General features: G+C 43.6%; 1 protein-coding gene across 1 annotated transcript; it reads left to right on the top strand.

The window, feature by feature from the left end:
* The first annotated feature begins 6,825 nt into the window (after positions 1 to 6,825).
* On the top strand, positions 6,826 to 7,778 carry LOC124302618 (uncharacterized). The gene is made up of 2 exons (XM_046758950.1): positions 6,826 to 7,040; positions 7,389 to 7,778. The coding sequence occupies exons 1-2, from the start codon at positions 6,915 to 6,917 to the stop codon at positions 7,635 to 7,637; spliced, it is 375 nt and encodes a 124-aa protein (XP_046614906.1). The 5' UTR covers positions 6,826 to 6,914; the 3' UTR covers positions 7,638 to 7,778.
* Positions 7,779 to 22,923: the final 15,145 nt, after the last annotated feature.

Here is a 22,923-nt window from a genome sequence, read left to right on the forward strand (position 1 = left end):
CTCGGTTGAACGTGATCCTTTAACCGCGGGAGTTGTTCCGCACATCCGCGAAGTAAAGCGGAGAAGACGACGCTGAAGAAGAAGAAGAAGAAGAAGAAGTGTAACAGGGAGAGGAGTTTGAGAAAGAAAAAAAAAAAAAAATTAGATAAACTTTAACATCGAGACTTGTTTCTTTACAATTCTTGCTGTAGTGCAATTTTTTTAGTTTCATATAATACCCTGGTATATCTTTTGCGAAGAGAAATAAAAAAAAGGATCTCTTTTAACCCAGCTGCGCGACCGTTAATAAGTGATTCGATTTTTCCAATATTTATATATTTTCATTTCGCCGCGCGTCCATGGATGCCCCTTCCTAAGAAAAAAAAAAAAAAAAAAAAAAAAACAACACCGATTGTATTTCATATTAAGAAATTTTGTCTGGATATCACGTAGGAGGCGATATTTGTCCCACAGGAACCGTCCTTTTCCCGTCGCCCTGCAGAGTCCCATTGAAATGCCTTTCGTAATTCGCATTTCGCCTAATTTAATAAAAGGATTTGGCACGGACCCTTCACAGAATCTATAGAAGCGAGGATGCACCCCTCAGAAGCAACCACGTGGCTACACGAGTGGCGCATAGAGGGTGGTGATCTGTCAGTTCTCCCTCTTATTTTACTCTACTTGTACGTACGTTGTAGAAGTGGCAAAAATAAAACGACTCCCCAGTACTGCAGTGTTCGGCAATAAGTTTTCAGTATAAGTTTCGTAAGTTAAATAAGTTAAGCGTAAGTTTTGACAATACGGGTGGATGCATAATATTTTGAAACAAATTTTTTTATTCAACATTTTTTTTACCTCCTCACGCCGGTACGAAATACAAGATCAAAGATGCGGCAAAGCGAAAGAAGCGAACGGTGTACGGGATTTTACTTATGTAGGGAGTCTAGAAGCTTTCTCCCGCAGATTTTCACGGTTTAGGCGAGGCAGGGATGCAAACGGTATAAATTTTTTAAAAGTAAAGAGGATTTCATCGCGGCTAGGTGTATGCGTAGGTGTATATCATTGGTTCATCCCACCGATCTAGATGTACGCAAACTTCAGGAAATCTTTGTAGCATTAAAAAAATATCCCGCTGAGGTCTTACAGACAGTTTCGAGCAATATGCTTCATCATTAAAATTGTAGTGAGCTCAGATCAATCCCAACTATATCATCATCGTCGGAAGTTTTGGTAGACATTTGTTACGACTGCTAAAGTGAGAAAAAAAAAGAATTCTCTGTCGTAGGAGATACCGAATAATAACAGCGCTTTACAAAAGTTTGAAATTTCATATCGCGTCGCGATTTCTAACCCACTTTACACTTTCAAGACAGCAGGTTGCGCTCGAGATTGCAGCATGGTAGTCGGCGGATAAGTCTTAATCGCAAAATGTGACAAGCCTTCAGGGTGATAGAACTTGGTGGAGTATGTCACGTGGCTTTCGCGTAACACTTGAACGTTCACAGGAGCAGCAGGACGATGGACGTGGAACAGCGCGGAGAAGCACTCCAGGGATGCTTGGCAGGTTCCATTGAACTGGTCAGACGGTTTCATCGTAGCGGTACATTTTTTAAAGTTTCATGCTTTATCGAAATATATAAAGCACTAATGATTGGATTTATGAGAGATTAACTTTTGGATCTGTCGTTTAATGTGCATTGCGATATTTAGGTTTGAACGTGACGCACTCTTCCTGAATCGCTCGTTCGAACTTTTGCATGCGATGACATCTGATTCATATGCTCAATAGGACAGCAATATTTATTGTTAAAAAACATGTTTGTTCCTTCGAGGAACAATTTGTTTTTTAATCAAACTACGATGGTGACAGGAACTTTTCCTCAGAGAGCAACTCGTATCTGAAACTTCTTCCAGTGTACGCGATTTCGAAATTGTTTGCAAAGTATGCAAATTTAATTCAAACAAATAAAATTAAATGCGGGTTGCTCTGGTCCAGCTGTCATGCTTGTTTCAAGTTTAAACTTACCACCTGCGACTCTACAAACTTGTCTACTGTTGGCTAGAACCTGGGAAATTGGCATATTAAATTCTATCTTACAGCTCGAAGTATTACATGGGAAACACTCGTAAATTTGAAAAAAAATATCCAACTCGTAATTAATATATCGCACCGGAACGATACATGATAAGTTGACACGAAGCATGTTTCGCGGGACACTGGTAATTACTAGACAAGCGGAGCAAAGGCGAAGAAACATGATGCATGTGCAGAGTCAACGTGGAAGATATAACATTTGGTGGAGATAAATCCGAAACTACATTCTGTAACAAACATTCTGCGTAGGGTGCGGTGGTGGATACGAGCCGTTAATTTCCTGTGTCAGATACTGTAGAAGATTACCCAAGCGTCAAAAGACAAAGCCTCCTTGCCTCTGCATGTGCCTTGGTACGATTCCACTCGTTGCTCCTAGGTTGATTCGATAATCAGAACACAGAGTCGACGTGTGATCGATCCTGTAGTCAGTCGCAAGTGAAGAGCAGGAAAACAATTAAGAGAAGAGGTACATCTGTAATCTCATTTCGCTGCAAGAGTGACACTCAGGTTGTGGAAATGTCTGTCGCGTGTACGAATTTCGTGCAGCAAAATAATGCTCAGTCGATTAAATTTCCCGCCCACTCGGCCGATGGATTGTCAAACAGAGATGTTAGCGTGCATCCAACCCCGCGACACCGCATCTGTTCCCATTGTGAGGTAATCAGTCCAGACTCCCACGAGTATCAAGGGCGCTCTCGCCGCCAAGCTTTTATCCATCTCGACGCGATGTAAATATGCGACAAGCGAGGAGCTTTTCTGTCGTGTCACGTGTGAAAAGCAAAAGAGGAGGAGAGGAGGAACGTGGGGAGGGAGAGATGGGCCGACGAAGATACCTGAGTGATTTAAAACGAGAGTATGAGAGGGAACCTGGACGAGGAACGACGGGGGAGATATAAACGTGACGATAAAAGAAATGCAAATTGAGTTAGCACCGTGAAAGTGGAGCTGTGCGCTTTTTCACCTGTCGTACAACTACGGCTGCATGCAGTCTGCGGGTAAACTCTAATTCTAGCCATTATACGCGCATGTGCCGTATTTTCAATCGAATGAAATATACGCCGTGCGAGCTGTACGTATATAATCATCGAGTGTTTTTACCGATGCGAAACCGGAAAATGGCGCACTCTGCACGAGGTCTGACCAAGTTGGGATTCCCCGACGGAGTGTAATCATTCCGATCCGTGGCTTGGGGCTAGGGATTAATGCACGTTTCAACCAGCCGTTCGCCATCGCCGATAATTTCCTTTTTTTCTTCTTTTCTCTCCTCCTCCTCCCCCTTGCCAATTTTTTTTTTTTTATCCCGGTGTTTCGTCACGGCGAGAAAAGTTCCTACTGAAAATATGGTGTGCATGTTAAACGGGCCGCGAGTTATAGCCTCGTAAAATCTTGCATCCCCGGGCTCATAATTTCGCGGGTCATAAAACAGCTGTTAACTCTAAATCCAAAACGCAAGCAGTTCCTCGTCTGGGTGAAGGAATTCCCGAGATGTGATGTCGGAATGAAGATGGGCCGATTTTATACGTGCGGACAGTTCATCTTACGTAATATTATCACCGAGTCGAGATAAGCCTCCATTGATCCGCACAAGATTGGCTCGCTTACACCTGATTCGACTTCGGAGAACCATAGAGAGGCCCACCTTTCGCTCTGGAATCCGATTGGAAGAGATGAGTAAGCCGGTATAATGACCGCGTCGCATGAATTTTTCATAAAAAATGGCTCCGAGGGATGTAGACGAAAGCCCGATTGCTTACCATTAGCTGCCAAGACTCCGGAATACGCGTTAGTATGCATGGTCCATGGCCGGATGAATGGACGGATAAAGGACGTGTGTCCCCTATGCGAGGAAAAATTGATCCATGAAAATCTCATCGTCCCTTGTTTTTCGGGAATACCTATTCGATTATCGCACTGTCGCTGCAGAGAAAACTCGAACCGTTTGTAGTAGGAAAGTTTTGCCATAGTGCAAGTGCAGGGGACTGGGATGAATTGATTCCGAACCTTGGAGGAAGTTTTTCCTCAGTGAAACCCTTTTTAGAATGTAAATATTTGCACGGAATACATTTTCGGTGCTTTTCATTTCTCGTATACCTACAGATAATCATTTGTAAAAGTCAACAAAGCTCTTGCACGCTACCCAGGGATAAAAAGTCTTGCATTCAGTAATTCAGATGGCGAAAGCGAGTGCCGCGATGCTGGGGTGCGATCAGGGGAAGAGAAGGGTCGGAGATAAAGCTCGGGACATAATTTAGTAATGCGGTTATAATTGCGGCCTTTCCGGGCATTCCGCTCGTCACTCTTTCCCATCACGCCGACCCCGCTCCGGGCGGTAAAACCAGAAGAGTTACATTAATCGCACGTCGTCTATGCGTGGGGTTGAAACGGTTGAAAGTATTACCGAAAAAGCGGAATCTCGTTTCGCCCGTACAGCTGGCGCGAATCAGGTACACCTCGCCTCGATCAGGCACACAATTCGAGGGAAATACGTCATGCGACGTGAGGGCGTTAGGTGAATAGCAAAGTGACACCCGAAACTCGGTTGGCAATTTGAAAAATACAATACCCGAGGGGTTGCGTCGATGGCGGCCTCGCCAACGAAGGGTGAAATCGATCTCGAATCGCACTTTGACCCGTCAGTTCTTTTGTTAACATTCCCAAAGGTCGGGTGTTCCTACTATCAGCGCGTAAAAGATGTCACGGACGACTGATATTGAAGGAGGCACTCCTTTGATGTCAACCATCCCTTCCGAGAGTTTTAAACTTCGATTGATTGATACGGACTCGGCAGGATCCCAGATTTTTCAGTATTCGGTTCTTTTGCGAATTTTTTATATCTCGTTCAGTATGTGTTTTCGTGTTACCGATCTGCTGCAACTGCAGGCTCAAAAGGAACATCGCTGCGCATTCTGTGCTACGCTTTTCTTTGCTTTTTATACGCTCCCCTGCTCTAATTCTCACGCACCTTGAACATTGTCTCCGTAATGCGTGCTATAACCACTGTACTCCCCATACCTTGCCGCTCTCTTGGATATTGTTCAGAATATTTAGAATTAAAATAGTATTAAATCTACTTGTTCTCTTTTTACAACATGTATTGCTTTCTCTTTATACTTAGGGGTTACCGCACTCGTATAATAAAACTATGTTCTATTCTATTCTATTCTACGTGCTATTTCCATCGTAGAAGTTTTTCCCCCAGCATTTGTGCCAGGAAAACATTATTTATCCAAATTATATGCCGTTTGATTGCGGACATTTGTGAAGCAGAGGATAGTAACGTTATATTATATATCTTTTCTTTGAAACTAAACGATCGATAAAAAAATTCGCCACCTTTTTGACGCATGTGAATTGTTTAAAATAACATTTCAAAAAGCCACTTATTTTTTCAATGAGTTCATGTTGGTAGCTAATGGAAGCTAATGAATTTACTCACCCACTATTTCAAACTTGACAGAAGAGTCTGTAATCAGAAGCGTGGTGAGGATAAGCCGTAGGACTTGTTCTTCTTATAGATTTTGGACAGGATCTCGGAGGATTCATTGGCTGCTCATGAGCTCGTCTTCGTCCTGGAGTCTCGTGACAAAGTGTGTGCCGTCGTTGTAGCTCGGAGATGACTGAAATATGATGAGATTTAGAAGGTTTGCTATTACAAAGAAAGGCCATTACTCTTGACACAAAAAGTGTCTCACCGAAAGAATGCAGAAAGATATGGAGTGAGGATTTTAAAATAAGACTCGTCACGAGGCAAAACAATTCTTGGTAATCGTTCTTGATAATACTTTACTTCAGCAAACCTTGGCATATTCTCTCAAAGGCAGTGCTGTACATTCTTCCAAACGAAAAATGAAAACGAAACAAAGCAATTGTTTTTGCAGTTGAGTCACTCGCTGTAACTCTATAGTAGTAAACACATGACGATTTATGAGAACAGACTCCGGATCATACGGCAAATATAGACAGCAGATATGCACCGATTAGATAAAAGAGATATGAGACCCCCCGTAGTTTGTAATAAAAGTCACGCATCGCATAGTGTGATATTTGAACGCAAGATAATAACAAATGGAAACCGGAAACTAAAAGTTTAATTAAATCCAAACAACCCAGATCTCGGCATCAGCACAAAATGAAAGAACATATGTGATCGGTGAGCAATGTCTTTATATTTCAGAGGTGAATTTCTGATGCGAAGGTCGAAGTCCCGCAAAAGCGTCGCAAATTATTCAATTCAATAAAACAGGAAAAAACGAATATTGTTTTGTACCTTACGTAATTTACTGTGGGAATTTCTCGCATTCAGAAGGTACGACAAATCGCTCAAAATAGAGCTTGTAAACAGAACAGAGATGGAAAAGAAACTCTTTAAAACTTCTCCGAAGGGTACTCAGTGAGTCAGGAATTCTCTTTTCAACGTCACATGCGATTCAATAAAGTGGACAAGATCGTAAGCCATCCAGCATGTTTCAAAGTAATCGACAAATAGAACTAATACTTTCTGGATGGGGTCGGAAGCAGAGACATTTGTTCGCAGATACGTACATTACAGTCATGGTTTGTTTTCGCGTAGTGTGGTCATATTTGCAATCATAAGTTGTTTACTCGGTAAAGATGAGGCGCCACTTGCGTAACGTGTTGTCTTCCTCGGAAAAATGCGAACGTATCTGGCAATGAGTCGTTTGGTCGGTCATACTGACCGAGAACGAGGAATCATCACCGGTAATCGATAAGACAAGGTACTTATACCGTGCGATTTCATGCTGGATCTTCAGTGATACCGAAGCATCGCAGCGGGCTTAGTCCGGAAGATACAGGAATTGAAGTACATTCGGCATTCAATATGCAGAGATTCGTTCTACTAGCCATCGTGGGATTCTGCCTCGCCGCCTACGCCACGGCCAATGATCTCAGGCTCGGAGAGCGTGAGGATGGAGACGTTCTCGTGGCGAGCAGACGTTTGTTCAGGGTAAGAAATGCTCATCATTACCTCTTTTAATGAGGACCTATGTCTTTCCACTGTGCGGCAAATGGCAAGCCGGTTGCACGTTGTTACACAGCACAGTTTTCCTCGGTCGTACAAATTTTTCCACTTTCGTAGCGGTCTCGTTTCTTTCCACTTTACTTTGCTTGTTTCATTTTCACACGAGAGGGAATTGGAAACATGAGAGATGCTAGGTAGCCGATGACACCTAGAATTTTGTGCTCAATTCCCTTATTCATATTTGCCAAAAAATATTGTATTTTGCCGTCCTTAAATTGATCAATACTGCAGTTTGACGTATTCCCATGTATTGGATTGCCATCATACTTTCAGTTCCCTGTTCCTGGGAAATCCATGGTTGCTAAGTCAGGCTTCAATACCGAGGGCAGAATTACCGCAGTATCAGCAGTGAACGCCCCAGGGAAGTCAGCGACGATCAACGTGGTCAAAGGAGGCGTTGGTACCAGAACTATTGTAGTCTCAGCCGTTGGTGAATTGGGTACTGGATTGGATGTACAGCTTGACGTTTACGCCGTAGAAGATAAAGCTGCGAACGCGCATAACAGAGTTATTCTTTTTTGAAGTACGAAACGGTTTTGGATGATAATTCGTTTCAGTAGAATGTTGCATGTATTCTGTAGAACTGAAAAAATGCTGCAATGATAAACTGTTCCACCTTCTTCACTCGTATTAACGACCACAACAAATCACGTTGACATTTTATTACTATTCCCCAAGCTAAAAGCAACCCTACTGGGAACCCGATCAGAACCATCTCTATACATACAGTTTCGACTTCCAATTTCGACATCGATTAACTCCCAATCATGGCTTTGTAACACTGGGGCTTGAAATTGAGCTTGCTAACTACTCGCGATAAGTAATTGCGTTCTACACTTCAAAGTACTTTGTACGGCATCACTCCGCATCTGTAGTACGTTTTCCGCCGAGTCGCAAGAAGTTGGCTTCTGAAAATCCTTTCCTCTAACTTGTCATACAAAACTTGAATTAGCTATATCGAGCCCGCGAGTTTCTCGGCGTTTTAGTGGCTTCCGGTTCCGCTTGAACTCCCCGTATATGCATAGTACACGACGTTTCCCAGATAGTCCGGATTATACCCCGTACCTTACCAGGTTCGGTAGCTAAATTAATGTACTGAAATTTAGTTCACCGAGCAAGTTCCGGTATAAAATACGTCGGGTATGTGAACGGTATAATACTTCGCAATCGGAAACAAACATCGTGCGAAACCTTATCGTATTCAAGCACTGTAAATGAAATCTGACAATGAGGTGTTTTGTTTGAACGACTAATGGTTAGTGGTAGCTTTTACACGCGAAACGGATCTCTTTGATATCACGGTGTTCAGAGTACGAGCATGAAAGCTACTCTATTCAACGATTGTTCATCTTGTGCGCAATAGGCAGTATCAAAGGATCGCATAGTGCACCAAACCTCTGAGGTGTCATTATGACTCGATGCAATTAATGCGTGTACTAGGCAGCTGACGGGTTGCAGTGGCTGAGCTGTGGTAGTTTGGCTCATTAGCGTCTTAGGATGTTTTAAAGCTTCGCGAAGGCACATCCTTCATTTCCCCCTTTTGTCTCGTTCGAAGACCCTATTGGCTCTTAGCGTAAAGTATAAGTAACCCTTGTCCTCTCTTTCTCCCGCCTATCCCTCTCCTGTTATAGACACCGCCGTGGCCATGGCGCCGTGGAGCTCGTTCTGCTCTGCTCAGGTATACATATTCATGGGCGTCATTACCTTACCATGATGCATTGCACCGCTAAACGCTGCTGCCGTCGTTCGGATGGGTCGTTACTATGTGACTGGCCCTCAAAAAGATAATGTTTCACTTATAAATCAACACGGAGCTTGGATCTAGTCAGGTACAAAGTTGGGCGCTGGTTATACACGTTGAAACGGTAATTTTACGAACATTGATGAATCCTCGGTTCATTTACCCGGGAACGCCTTGCGACGAGTTTCTCATCTACCGTCATCTCGGTCCTCGCCTTATTTCAAAACTTTCTGTATGCACACCCTCTTTTCACTCGTTATAACTGACAATTTTTACGGTCAATTACAGATACCCGAAGCGATTGTCTAATTGAACTGACTACTCGGCATTTCACTCGATGATATTGGTATAACAAAATGTCGTTAACGATCTAAGAAGACATATAATCGAACCATGCGACTTTCTCGATGTCAACTCATCATAAAATTCATACGAATAGATCCGTTGTAAATTTTGATATGGCTATCTTGGCTTAGCTTCAATTGCAGATGAAAGAGGTTATATTGTGATCTCTAGACTTTCACGTTGAAATTCGGTAATCCTAGTGCCCTATTTTGCGGAATGTGTGAGTCGGCTCGAAGATACGTGAAATTCAAATGATCCGTCGATAAATTCAAGACATGAATCCAATGATTGACGGATTGACCTTTCATATCCGAAAAATCGTTGGAGAATTCGTCACCGTCGCGGATGAAATACGTACACTAACGATAAATCGGTTTCATCAGCCCCACATAGTTTCACTCCCAAAGGCCGTGATTCTTTCAAGTTTAATTCGATTTGGTACTGAAATTAACAGAAAACATATAAGGCTACTGGATCAGAAGTTGTTTCCGTTCCACCCATTCAACCGTAAAATTGTTTTTTCTCTGAACGGATAAGATCTAACCGAATTTAGAATTACTTTTTACAAATCGTAGGATATTGTTTGAGAAACATCTGTCGCAGATACATGCTTCGCAGCTGTACAGAATTTGATAACATCCTAGACACGGGTTTCGTTTCGGGGGTAAATAAAAATTGGTCGCTTCATCAAGGAAAAAAAGGGACGGAGTGAGCGAGTCTATTACATACCTGGTCGTACGAAGAGCAAAGGTTAAGAAGCAAGTAGATGGTAGGTTTAGAAGATCCAGGCAGGTAATCTGCTCTCGTGTTTCCGCTTCTCTGTCTAACGAGTTACTAAATATATAAATACGCCCGAATGCTGAAGAAGATACGGAATGAGGCGAAGATGGCGCAGCGACCTCTTAACGGTTGAATTGGTACTCCCAACTTTTACGTACTGAACCTATTCGAGTAAAACTGTTCTTACGTATGTCCTGTTACCTATGTAAAGGCGAATGACGTAAAATTTATTTACCGCAGACGGACTAATCGGATTTAAAAGTCGAACTCTGCAATTACTTGGTAAATATTTAATGCCAAGAATTTGATATGAGAGCGAGGCCGTATAATCGCGGCCTCGAGACTGCGATGGAGTCTGCGAGATGGAAAGCAAACCAGAGGCAGTAGTTACCGATGGCACGTCGCAAATTTTCACCGGCATTCGCGTAACTCGTGCGACGCCCGAACGCATACTTATATGAATATAATACGTGTTCGCAATTGCGAGCTGGCACTCTCCTCTCCCGACATTCGCCCTCGGCATCGACGTTCGTGACTCTTCTACACGGTTTATTGGTGGGTGTCCGTCATTGCTTTGGGGCACAGACATTCTGCTACCGAGGAGAGCGAAGACCGAGAGGTACAAAAACTGAGAGGGAAAAAGTTGCGCGCCGTCTCGGACATTACCAACAACAAGTCAAATTATAAGAGTAAAAAAATATATAAACGATTACAATTGTTGCCCCGAGTTGTTGTTCATCGATGTATTTTCGGGATATTTATCCGCCTGACAAGTGGGCCAATAAATTTTAAACGTGCTCGCCTTTAACCTCGGTATAATATTTTCATCGCGCTGACGAAGGCGAATTATGACATATTTATATATCTACTTGAAACAAATATGAATTGCTAAATGCGTGTCGACTTTTGGGTTACAGTTCGCGGTAATATTTCACCCCCGAGATTAGCAAGAAATCCTGTTATACTCGTTGCAATTATGCAGACTCAACTATGTACGCGCACTTTTCGTTTACTAACGGATCTGATATCGCCCTTGTTGTATGCATTGTTGTTTTTATAGGTATACCTGGCAAAAAACCGAATTTATACGATTACGTTCCAGCTCGAGTGGAGTTAACTTTTTATTTCCAACTGCCGTGCCTCCGATGTTTTCGTACATGTTATACGACGGTTTGAGCTGGTGATTGCAGGGGCTGCGAAAATTGCATAAATTGTGGCAGGCGTGAAACAGGATTTGCTTAGCGAGACGAGTGCCGGTATTCTTTTTACCCTCTTTCATCTCCTCCACCTGAATTTCTGCTCCCTTTTTTTTCACGCCATCTTCTTCGTTCCTTCGTTTTCGTTTTTCTTTGTTAGCCCTCTTCAAAGGGACTCTGAGCGGTCAACGTGGCCCTGTACATCCTTTATGGCGTGATTTACGTGATTAATCCTGTGACGAACGTTTATCACCACCTTTGCCTTAAACGTCACTGCCTCCTTTTTTCTACTCCCCGAAAAGCTTGCGATGATAGATTCTTATCAAGCGGTACAAAAAGAACTAATCACATTTCGATCCAACAGCTGCACACTCGACGAAAAGTTTTATTATAGTTATGCAGATGGGGTAGTCATATGGTTGAGAATTGATGTGAAATTTATAAATTCACGCAAGATCCGTGTTGAAATTTATAGTAAGGAAACACACAACGAATGTGACAAAAATAGCCAATCAAACTGCAAAACAAAAATGCTACCGATTGAGTGTAGTTCCAAGTTGAAGAACACGATGTCTTTTTATCAGAGGCTTGTTCTTCGCGGTGGCGAGTATAAAAAAGGTCGCTTAGTGAGCAGCCTGAACTATGGTCATCATTCGCTTCTGCGTGTGTCATGCTGCCTCTGTTCAGGCGTAACTACGCCTACAGTTGAAACATTCTCACAGCAATTCAAGTAGGCACCTATTCTTGGCGTACTCGTCGAGTCACTTTACGGTTGGTGTATGCGGAAAATCGAAGTATCAAATGTGATGCCGAAGGTGTAACTCGTTTCGCAGTGGCGTTATGGCCGCGAGATGGACGAGAGAATGAGAAGAGGCGAGAAGAAAAGGGAGGTGAAAAAAGTCAGATGAAGGATGGTCAGATGCGCGGACGGCCGAGCGGAGCTCCCTGTAATCAAGTGTAATCTCAGATCCCGTTTATTTACACCTCGGGAGCCAGACGCGCGAACCACCGAACGTTGAACGTGGCGCAGCGAAGACGAGGGAAGATTTTCATAAGGAGCGAAGGAACGCCTCGTCTGCAAAAATCATAAATGCTATGTACACGAACTTCTTGCACGTACCTTTCGTCGGCCGGGGAGTTTTATGATTGGCTGAAAGTACCGCGTTCCGAGAAATACGCGTGTAACTATATCCACGATCCTTGGCCCATCGCATATATGTGCGGGAACAACGACGGCCTCCAAAGAATCCGCGGATATATCGATGCATCGTTCCTTGTTATTACTGCATTTCGTTGTTTCCTTAACGCGCAAGGTGCGAAGTCCTTTCTTCCGATATATGAGAATATCATTATAAACACATCCCATCGATTACTTGGCGAAGGAAAATAATGTACGGTGCACTCATTTTGTCATACTCATTACCATCGAGACTTCAAGGGTTGCGTGACTCTCTTCTCAAACCGGCATTATATGAACTCAACACGCTCGAAGAATGCGATTCAACCTTCAACAAGATTTCTTGTTCGACGAGATTAACTGAAAGGCAGTGTGGTTTCGGCAGCTAATTATTATCTCCATCCACATCCAAGTTACGCGAAATCGATTTGCAAACTGTGGAAAAAGTAGTGAAGCTTAAAAAATTTTCAGCGATTTTGTGAGTAGGTAACTATTATACGTATACCACCATCTATCTCCGTTCGAGTTTCTAATTCGTTGGCTATTTCTCGACGCAGTAAAAGTTTCAAGGGTACACAAGTCGATTTGCGTTGCAGGTCTTCGATAGATTATACAGCATGAGTGGCGTTCTTCTATTTTAAAAAGAAAGTATCGCCTGCGTCGAGCATGTCTTTACAAAATTCGGGACAAGTGACGAAGTAAGCGTTCGTCGCCTGAAACGTTCGTACGACCAGCTCTCTTGCTCTCTTGTTCGATGCATAGAAACCTTCCCACCTCTACCTGCGAGAGAATACCAAGTCGAAGTTGATGTTGCGGGGAGAAGTTAATAAGCCACTTACACAACGAAATCGTCCACATGACCGAACGACCAGGGGGAGAAGCGATGGCGTGGCGGCTGGGGCGCAGATCACAAACTCCGTTGCTCGCTAACAAGCCTTCGGACCCATCCGACGGACCCGTTGGCCATATTCCCGGGCCTCTTCACCTCCCCGCCGTGGTGCCGTCGGCCCTCTTTTTCCCGCCGAGACACAGCTTCGCGGGACTCTTTGAGGGGCCTTAGGGCCGAACCGAGCGGCGCGGTTCAGCCAGACCTATATAGCCTTGTAGTAGGTATATGTAGAACCGGTGTTGCATTATCCGGAAAATTACAGCTCCGAACACGCCTCACCTGGCATCCGAGTAATATTGTCTAGCCTTCTCCGTCTCCTCTCCTCTCCTCCCGTTGCCCCTGCTGTGCTTAGGCGTGCTTTTAAGTGTTATGAATATTTTTTTTTTCCTCATCTTTTGGCACGTTGGTCGACTTTGCACCTGCCTTGAGGTATAAGGTGATGGGCCATTAGGATTCAGATTAACTTTTAGACAGGCTAGCAAGCATTTTGTCCGCTGTATCTTCCGCAAGTGGCATGCTTGTTCATATCGCTGCTGACGAAATTGAACAGAGCCTTCCCCGGCGCTTTCGTGTTTCGGTAAATCAATCGATCTGCTCGATTCACGACGATCGGTGGTCGTATCGGTGAACGAGCTATCCATGCTCCACGTGCGTGTTACGCGAAAGTCACGTTCGCTTCGTCGATTACGTGTGTGGAGGCACACTTGGTGATACGCCTGCCTCGACGGAAATTTGGTTTCCATAAAGCAAGGGTCTTTGAACCAGCTTTAATTACATATAAATTGTAAGCCACGCGTGCGGAAAATTTACATGCTCTGCGTATCGTGCCTGTACGTACTCTCTGTACCTATATACCTCATCACGTATCGTAACCCGTAATGCCTAATTTTGCGAAGAAGTCAAGTGGAAAACGCGTTCATGACCCATTATGGTGAAAGGTTTTGACAAGAGTCGTATATTTCGTCATTTCACATGCATTAAATTCATTAATTCACACCGTCAACACTCTGGAAATATTATAATTTTTTTTGTTACCTGAATCTGGTTCGTCAGAGAACTTTTTTTGCATAGTTGTCGCATCATTTATTATCAGGTAAATCTTATCCGTAATGTATAACCAAGTTAGAATTATTCAGCATAAAGTGAAATGAAAAAATGTTACTCAATAGGATTCTGTTTTTAAAAATGACTGGAGCTTTGCGTAATGATTGAATGTATGCCTGTCCGTGTTAATGAACATTTATAATTCCTTTTTCGGTTCTTCCTTTACCTTTCACACAGAAGAAATGACCGTTATCGGTAACTCCTTCGGCTCTAAGAAACCGAAGGTTGTAATAATGAAGTAAGTGAACATTTAGCGCCTGTTCTAACACCTGGTAGGTATAAAGTACATACGTGTATACAGGGGAGGATATTTATCCGGAACTTTGACCTAACTGCGAGTGCGTGGAGGTTCAGGACCGGGTTCACCTGTACCCCACCTTTACAACGCGGTTGGTAGGCACGTTTTACGTTTTTGGGGAGGTACCTCCGACCTTTGAACCAAATTAATGCCTGACTTTTTCATTTTGACACACTGGTTTTTCCCCATGTAAAGTTCACCTATCTCGTTGTGGGAACTTTTTGATCTCCGCCGAAAGGGTCAGCTGTTGCGCCTAAAACATCGTTGTAATACTTTTAATACCTATGCAGTGTTTTACCAACGTCGACGTGCAGTGCAGGTGGGCACGAAGCGCGTTACATAACTCAAGTAACACGATACGACACGGCGTGGTGTCAAAGTTTCGAGATGCACGCCATGTGCAGGTATTTTTTACCCCTCGTTTAACGCATCTTCGGCCGCGCGTTGTCATTATGACACAGCTCTGTGAATCACGCGCATCAGCAAACAATATTACACCTTATACTGCTCGGCTATTTTCCTTGTGTGACGCATGATGAAGGTTGATGTTATTCGCAGCCACTTGGGACCAATTGTCTCGGACGATTTCGCGTTCGCTGCGATTTAGATAATGGGAAAATTAAGGTAAACTGGTTTTGCACCCGGAATCCGACATTCGTCGCACTCAGGCCCTGCAGAATTTATGCGCAGGTCGTACGAAACGGGCCATTTGCACGTTTTATTCACATACTTAAGGCGCAGTATGTTTGATCACCTTCATCCGTCACTGTACGAGATATAATGACCGAACGGAGGAAGAACGGGAAAACGAATAGATCCAAAGGAACGTTCTTCACACTTTCTTCGGGTCAGATCTTATGCGGTACTCCGTAATTTTCGGATTTAAGTAGTGAGGGAATTTTGAATTTCCTAAGTGTTAACAAAACCCCAATAGAAGTCTGATTGAAAAGCAGATGTCGATTCTCCCCGTTTCATCGAGGAAAATCATATGGCAAACGATCAGGTTTTATCTACAACATGGATCTACGAACGTCAAGGGGACGGGATGAAAATCATTAGCATCGATGTACCAGCTTCTGATATATGAACGCGAGGCGGTTCAATCGAGTGTCGGGGACTCGATCTCGGTGGGCACGGTCAGTATAACAAGTTTTTGGGATATATGACAGATGATGGCAATTTGGCCTTGTACGATGAGCGTCGTCAACCTGGACACGGCGTGGCCAGTCTTCACCGGGGATTTGACCAGCGGCTATAAGTTGTTTAGAACGCGAGTGAATTAATGAGAAATTAGGCCGCGGCCATGCAGCGGAGTTTCGTCTGCAGACGCAGATCTTTGTCGAATTCGGTCGGTTCCAGCTCGAGGCGACGTTTTGTTCGAAGTATTTGTTTCGGTAGGAGCAATCGTAGACCCTGAAACAACTTCAGGCCTGACCCTTAGGAAGCCTTGGCACGCTGCACAGAATCACCGAGAAGGAACGCGAGGGATTTTCTACAAGGGTTGCTACACCCATTTTAAACTGAAATGTATCCGCGTACGACGGCGATTTTTCCCTTGATCAATACGTAGGAATGCCACGATGTCAAAGAAGTTTTCTCGAATTCTTTGTTCGAGAATTTCTCCTTCGTTGACGACAATCTTGATTCAAACTAACGGCCGTCTTGTCAGGGCCTGTTTTACCTGGTGACCCGAGTCTTCAATTTTCTACGCTCTTCACGATTCTATTATACCGCGATTCATAAAATGCTCCAGAGATCTCATTTGGGGTCTCTGCCACCGAACTTAGTACCGATCATTAATTTCAATGTATACTGTCTCCCCAACTGTTACCTGCAGCCATGAGTAAGCGGAAAGATCGTAAGTTTCTTCATTTTTACTTCGGTCGACATTAAGAAGTTGATTAGAAAATTGAATATATTTTTGTGTCATCCTGCATGTGATACGTGAAATAAAACCCGACGTTACGTTGGGAAGAGACGGATATACAGAGGACTTTGTAAGTATAGATTGAAATACACAGCCGCTGTAAGCATCGGTAATAACTGTCGAGTATATTTTTTATTCCGTCCTTAAAGTGCAGTATAACGAGCAAGGTAGAGAACCACAAAGAATCGAACTGAATACGCGGCACGGTCTTGCAAATGTTACGGCTAACGCCGAGGTGTAAGGTAATTACAAAAAGCTTTTGCGCACATTTACGTAATAAATAAGAATGAGAATTTATAGCAGGTGTGTGCGCGTGTGTGTGTAATCTGTACGAAAAGGTGAGATGAGAAAGAAAGCCGACTTTATGTAGGCTGTAAATAAAAGTATTCGTTTTTGGGATCGGAGCTGCAGACACAATATGAATACGAGATGTAAAACGAGTGAATGGCTATTCCATCGGCATCGCCGAAAAGTCGAACCTCTATAGATTCCGAGATTAACTCATTAAACGAACGTTGCCGTAATGGTTTGAATAAATTAGGACTTTGACTTTTATACCCTTGTTAGTTTGAAAACGAAGCACCCGGTTTTCAAACTCACAAGCATGCGCGTCTAGCGCCGCTGCTGCAACCCCTCGGCGATCGATCGTAAATTATGGTCGGTCCACGGACCGAATTGCCATAAATTTGTCCAAAGGATGCCTAAGAATCGGTACCTCGTTAGACCTCGGTAAAAACGCGTTCCAGATACCCATCGATTTCGGTTCAGATATTTTGTCCCCTATCAGCAATCAAGGATTCCACTCGCAGCCGCAGCCTTTCATCGTTACTTCCGAGGTACAAGCCGCTAGAACGTGGATGCTTCGCTGATCAATTATAATCAACGAATTATGGGTAACATCACTTTTCAACCACACACTGGTTTTACAATCCACGGTGTATCGTAATCTATTTTTGGAAAAAAAAGAAATTCCCGGAAATACAATCATCCGAAGGATTTTGGTAATATTTAAATATAGTAGCGGGGATTTTGTATCCCTCGTGGGCAACAAGACACTTGAAATTAACGCAAAGTATACGTCGTCAAACCGTTTTAAGTAACCCGACTAAGATTGAAAAAGTATATCCTAGCTAATTTTGAGACAGTAAAGAAGTTCGCAGAACGGAAAATAGAAAGTGAAAAAAGTTTCTTGAGAGAAAAGTTTAGACATCAATCCTCGTCATTATAGAGAATATAACTCGGTGCGTGTCGGTCAAGATGAAACTTTGTGCTTGTTGTTAGTTTGAAATTTTCTCTCATCTTGGACCGTGGATATTGTTTATTTCATATCGTTTCCCGACAACAGCCTTCCGGTTTTCATCGAAGGCTCTCATAGCAAATGGCAAATGAGAATTAATCAAAACAGACTGCGCCGGTCTGACAGCGAATAGGTAGCAGTGAGGTTGGGACCGCCGGCAACCCTGCACTGAATAATTACGAGAGGAAATTAGCGTGCATTGAGCTTTAGACAAGACGTCGTAATTGTCGGTATCCAATTAATAAATTAATAGCCCAGAGACACGAGAACGAATAGGCTCAATGATGCTGACACAAGTCGAGTGCACGTATATTCAGCGCGCAGAAATTCACGCCGACAGTGTGCTTTCTGGTAGATCTATCGAATTCCTAGCGTGCTATCTCGGTCGGTTCCTTCGTCCGTCTGTCTCTTGGGGCATGCTAAGACCTCCCTCACCTTCATCTGCCTGCCCTTGTGGCTTATAACCTGTATTTATTCGGGGGTGCGGTTTATTAGGATAATGGGTCTGGATCCGTAATTAACTCGATCCCCTGCTAATTATGAATAACGCTCTGTCCCGTGGCACGTTTGTTGCCAGATGAAACGGCAGGATTTACGCCCTTGCGAACCCTGCGCTAGTAATATGCGTCAGTCCTAACGAAGAGATTGCTTACCCTGAAGATAAATTATAGCCACGTGTATAATGTAAACGAAAATGGAAAAAACAAACAGAAAGTAAGAGCATCCCAAAAATGCAGAAATGAGTCTTTAGTTCCACATGTTTGCAAGCATCGAATACGGTCAAACAACTGTGAACTTTGGCAAGCGACAGGAATTTGACATGGCCGATGGTGACAGGCTTGCAGTTTTATTTCAACCATGTAATCGTTTCCAGGACGTTTCAGCTATCTGAGTGTGGGTCATCTCGGAGAAAAAAATGGCAAGAATAGTTTCGTTATAATTCTACCTTGGATGAAAGTTCGATATATGGTAGTTCAGCATACGAAACCTACGCGGTGTCCACGTTTCAGTCGTAATCCGTATAAAATAAATCGCGAAAGCCTTCGTTCATGCTTTCGCCAAGTGCAGCGCGGCTCGTTAGAAGTGTTTTCAAAGGATGTTAATTAAGCGAATTACAACCGGACTGAGGTATGACGTACGGGTAATAGGTACATCTTAACCGGTAGAGCGCTTATCTTGTTCGAGACGTCATTAGCCAGCGGAAGACTCGCGGTGGCGATATAGTATCTTACGTCACGCGTTCCTCTTGCGGAGTTGGAGGAAGAGCCGAGAGCGGGCGAAAGGACGACGCGGAATCAGAGAATGAGAGAAGAAACGGAGGCGCGGCTCTCCATTCATCAACGCCCGCGCGGCCAATTAAATACCGTCACTAATTGATCAAGCTCTCTGAAAACCATGACCCTCGATGCACCGATGCATGCCCTTGTGTGGTTCCTTTGCCGTCCCTCGACGCTACGCACCCACTGCGTATTATCCACCATATGCAGGGACCAGCGAAGGCAATAAATACATCTCTGCTTCCAGGCTGCCCACGTTCCGTTGATTAAGTTGCTCGCGATCAATTTTCATTCGTATCAGCTTTTGCACGCCGCGGAATTATAGTCGACATGCAATTATCACGTGAGATTTTATATGATGGAAAAAAAAAAACTACCGGTATCCCCGTTGATATCACGTACGAATTTTAACGTTACAGTTAGGTGTTTATCGATTGGATGTATAATCAGACGTTGGCGGATTATAGAATACAGCCAAAATCTGATGAACGTTTATTACATGTCGAATTATTCGAAAGACCATGGTGACATTGGTGGCCATGCACAAGGTACGTTTATGCAGCCGTATTGCAAAAGTAACGATTCGTGGAAGAGGCGGATTGAGTCATTAATTACAAAATTAACGACACCGTAATATAGCCATAACATAAGCCTGGGTTTGGCGTGTTCGAACGAACGAGTTTAAACACACTGTGGGCAGTGTGTCAACTTGTACAGTAAATTAATTATAACACGCAACACCAGCCGCCGGGACAGTAAATGAATCGAATTAATTTTTCTCCAGATATTACGATCGTTTGAAGGGGCAGGGGGAAAGATAATCCAGTCCCGAGTTCCTGTATTCCCATGCAATGTGCGTGCACGATAATTAGCCCCAAGTGGAAATTCGTTATTTTGTAGATTTCTCGACCGATTGGGGGGTATAATCATGGTGTTATTTACGAGTAGCTAATTAGGTTCTCATCTTTCTCTATCTCGCTTACCGCACCCTGTATCAATTCCTGACGGCAGGCAAGAGTGCCGAGTGGTTCAGAGAACTTACAATTAGTGATCGAAGACGGTGGCAGTAATTGGCCCAGGACTTGTTCTTCTGTTCACGCGTATACAGTTGGATACAATCATCTTCGCGATGCGACCTTTCACCCCTACGTAAGAAAGTTTTATCGTTATACGGAGAAACGAGAGAGTGGAAAAACGGAAAACGGAATAATAAAGACAGAGCATTTGCGACGCACCTTGTATCTGCAGCTCCAATTCGCTTTCTCTTCGAATGTCACGTCGTTACGCCCGCCAGCTCAGCCATCAGCGAGAGCGGGAAAGTATTCCAAAGGAAAGAAAGGATATTAAAAAGAAAAAGAAGAAAAATGCGAAGGAACGACAGAAGGAAAATTGACGAGGGGTATGAGAGAAAATGAAGAGAAAAACTTGACGACGAACCTCCGAGGTTCCGTAAATAAAGTCTCGGATCAGCATAGGTAGGATAAGGTAAGGGCAGATATTTTTTTTCATAATAACCAGCCGCGGGGTAAAAACCGCCGGGGGCTAAGGAGGGAGGCTGAAATACTTCAGGATAATAAAGAAAATGACTGTCTAGCTGGGATCCGGTTTTCGAACTAAGCGCATATAATCCACGCAGAGATATCGAAGCGCCTTTGGGGGTTCCTCGTGGAAATCCGGCGATATTAATTCTTCGGAACTGCCCCAGCATCGCCGATGCTCGAGGCATCGATCGGTGTATCAATATAAATAATTGCACTTGGGTTACTTCCGGCGAACCGGGGCATATAAACTGCAGAGCCGCTACTCGCTGACTTCCTTGTGCGAGTGCTCAGCATTGATGCATTTCGGAAAGTACACGCTTTCGGTTAGATATCCCAGCGTGGCTCTCGTTCTCGAAAAAGTATCCAACTCGGACGGTGAGTGAAGTGCAGGCGTGTTAGCGGTATCGGAATATTTTTACAAAAAATCGTAAATTCGAGTGCACTTCTATGTACATTTGCATATGTGAAATGAGGATTGCTCTTCGATCACGGAATTCAGCTGCAGGACTCGTCCGAATTCGTACAGCAAACTTTTATTCCTATAAACCGCGGTGAAAATCCCGTGAGTTTATCCTCATATCATATGCCCCGGGAGCAAAAAGGATACCCACACATGCGGTCCGTTGATCCCTGGTAAGTGACGCGAACTGAGAAACAGTCTTTTGTCGAGATCATTTGTCGGCATACCGCGAGATCTGAATGTGTGCAACGATATTCGCCGGTATGCGTAACCTCTTTGCAACAAGACACACGAAGTGGATGGGAACGGAGTCTAGACTCTGGATGCAGTAGAAAGCGAGTAAGAGGACCTGTGACACAGCTCTCAGTGCCAGCCTGTCGAGTAAAGAAAACGGAGCGTTCATCTCCTTGGTCCTGAATCCCCGTGACACTTGTATGCAAACCTCTGTTTCCATTTCTCGGGTGATGCATGGACTGTTCCATCTTATTCATGTACCTGCACATGTGTGTCCCCATACGCGTTTGCGGGCGAGGATAATATTGCCATCGGTCAAAGCTGCACGGTGTGTTTGATCAACCTGTCAGAATCGTGTGACGAGCCGAATTATTTATTCCGTTAATCCGGTGTGGTATTTTATAACACGTTTGGTAACCTGCTGATACTCCGCGATATAATTATTGCAATTAACGTTCGTTGCCAGTCAAATCTATCAGTTCTCACTCCGACCAGATTGGATCGAAAATCTGTGAATTTATACCCGTTAGCGACGCCATCGACAGATGAGATGAATTTTGCTGATAATTGGACGATTTAACCCTTCGACGAAACACTCGTCGCAAAATTGCTGCAAACTATAAACTAGACACAGCACGACCAGCGGTGTGAAATTGCGAACGATATTCACTTCAGAAAAGGATCGTGAGGAATTTAATTGACGCGTTTTAATTGGTAAAATTATCGACGATGATGTTAATAATTAATGGCGGAATGTGCATGACATGCATAATTAGAATAAATATGCAATACCAAATGTGATGTATATGTGAATTGTAGAGCGGATATTACACCTACTTCTGAATTATAAATTTTATTTCATTTGTATATCGACCGAGTCTCATTAATTGTAATCACGACTAATTGTGAGAGTGGAAGTCTAAGATTGAAATTCTATCGGCATTGAATAATCATATGCCTGGATGTTTGATTAATTAATTCCAGGTTTCTTCCAGACATTGACGGACGTTTTGGCCGTGGAGGCGAACGAAATGGTATCGGAGAAAATTGAGTCTCCTGCACGTAGGTACAATAAACGTGCAGCTATAATAATCGTAAATTATCTTGTCAGAGTTAACTAGAAGAGCGAACGAGGAAATCCCCGTGTGATTATGCCCTAATTAATAATCACAGGGCTCTGGCTCCATCTTACATGATTACTATCGAGTAACAAGACTGTTAGGCACCTAACAATCTACATAGTCTGGGGCATGAGCAGTCTACGAGGACAAGGGGATGAAGTATGGGCCTATAGCTGTAAGCATCGGTATAAGGGGTGGGTTTACACGGGGCTAAGGGTTACGGCTTACCTTAACGCCTCCTCGAGTTTCCACCGTGTGCAAATATTACGAACCTAGCTCAAATCCATTTTCATGATATCACATACTATCCACTCGCCTTCCGTTTATACGCCTTCGAATCTCTGAACGCAACTCCGAGCCACGTTTGACACAACGGCCAGATCCCTTCTTCAAGTCGCGATCGAACGGTATTCAATCATTT

Source organism: Neodiprion virginianus, chromosome 4 (genome assembly GCF_021901495.1).
Source record: "Neodiprion virginianus isolate iyNeoVirg1 chromosome 4, iyNeoVirg1.1, whole genome shotgun sequence".
Lineage (NCBI taxonomy): Eukaryota > Metazoa > Arthropoda > Insecta > Hymenoptera > Diprionidae > Neodiprion > Neodiprion virginianus.

Excerpts from the sequence above, each read along its gene's own strand:
- LOC124302618 (XM_046758950.1), top strand. The coding sequence starts at position 6,915 with ATGCAGAGATTCGTTCTACTAGCCATCGTGGGATTCTGCCTCGCCGCC. Across the intron at positions 7,041-7,388 it reads CGAGCAGACGTTTGTTCAGG|TTCCCTGTTCCTGGGAAATC; the intron begins GTAAGAAATGCT and ends TCATACTTTCAG.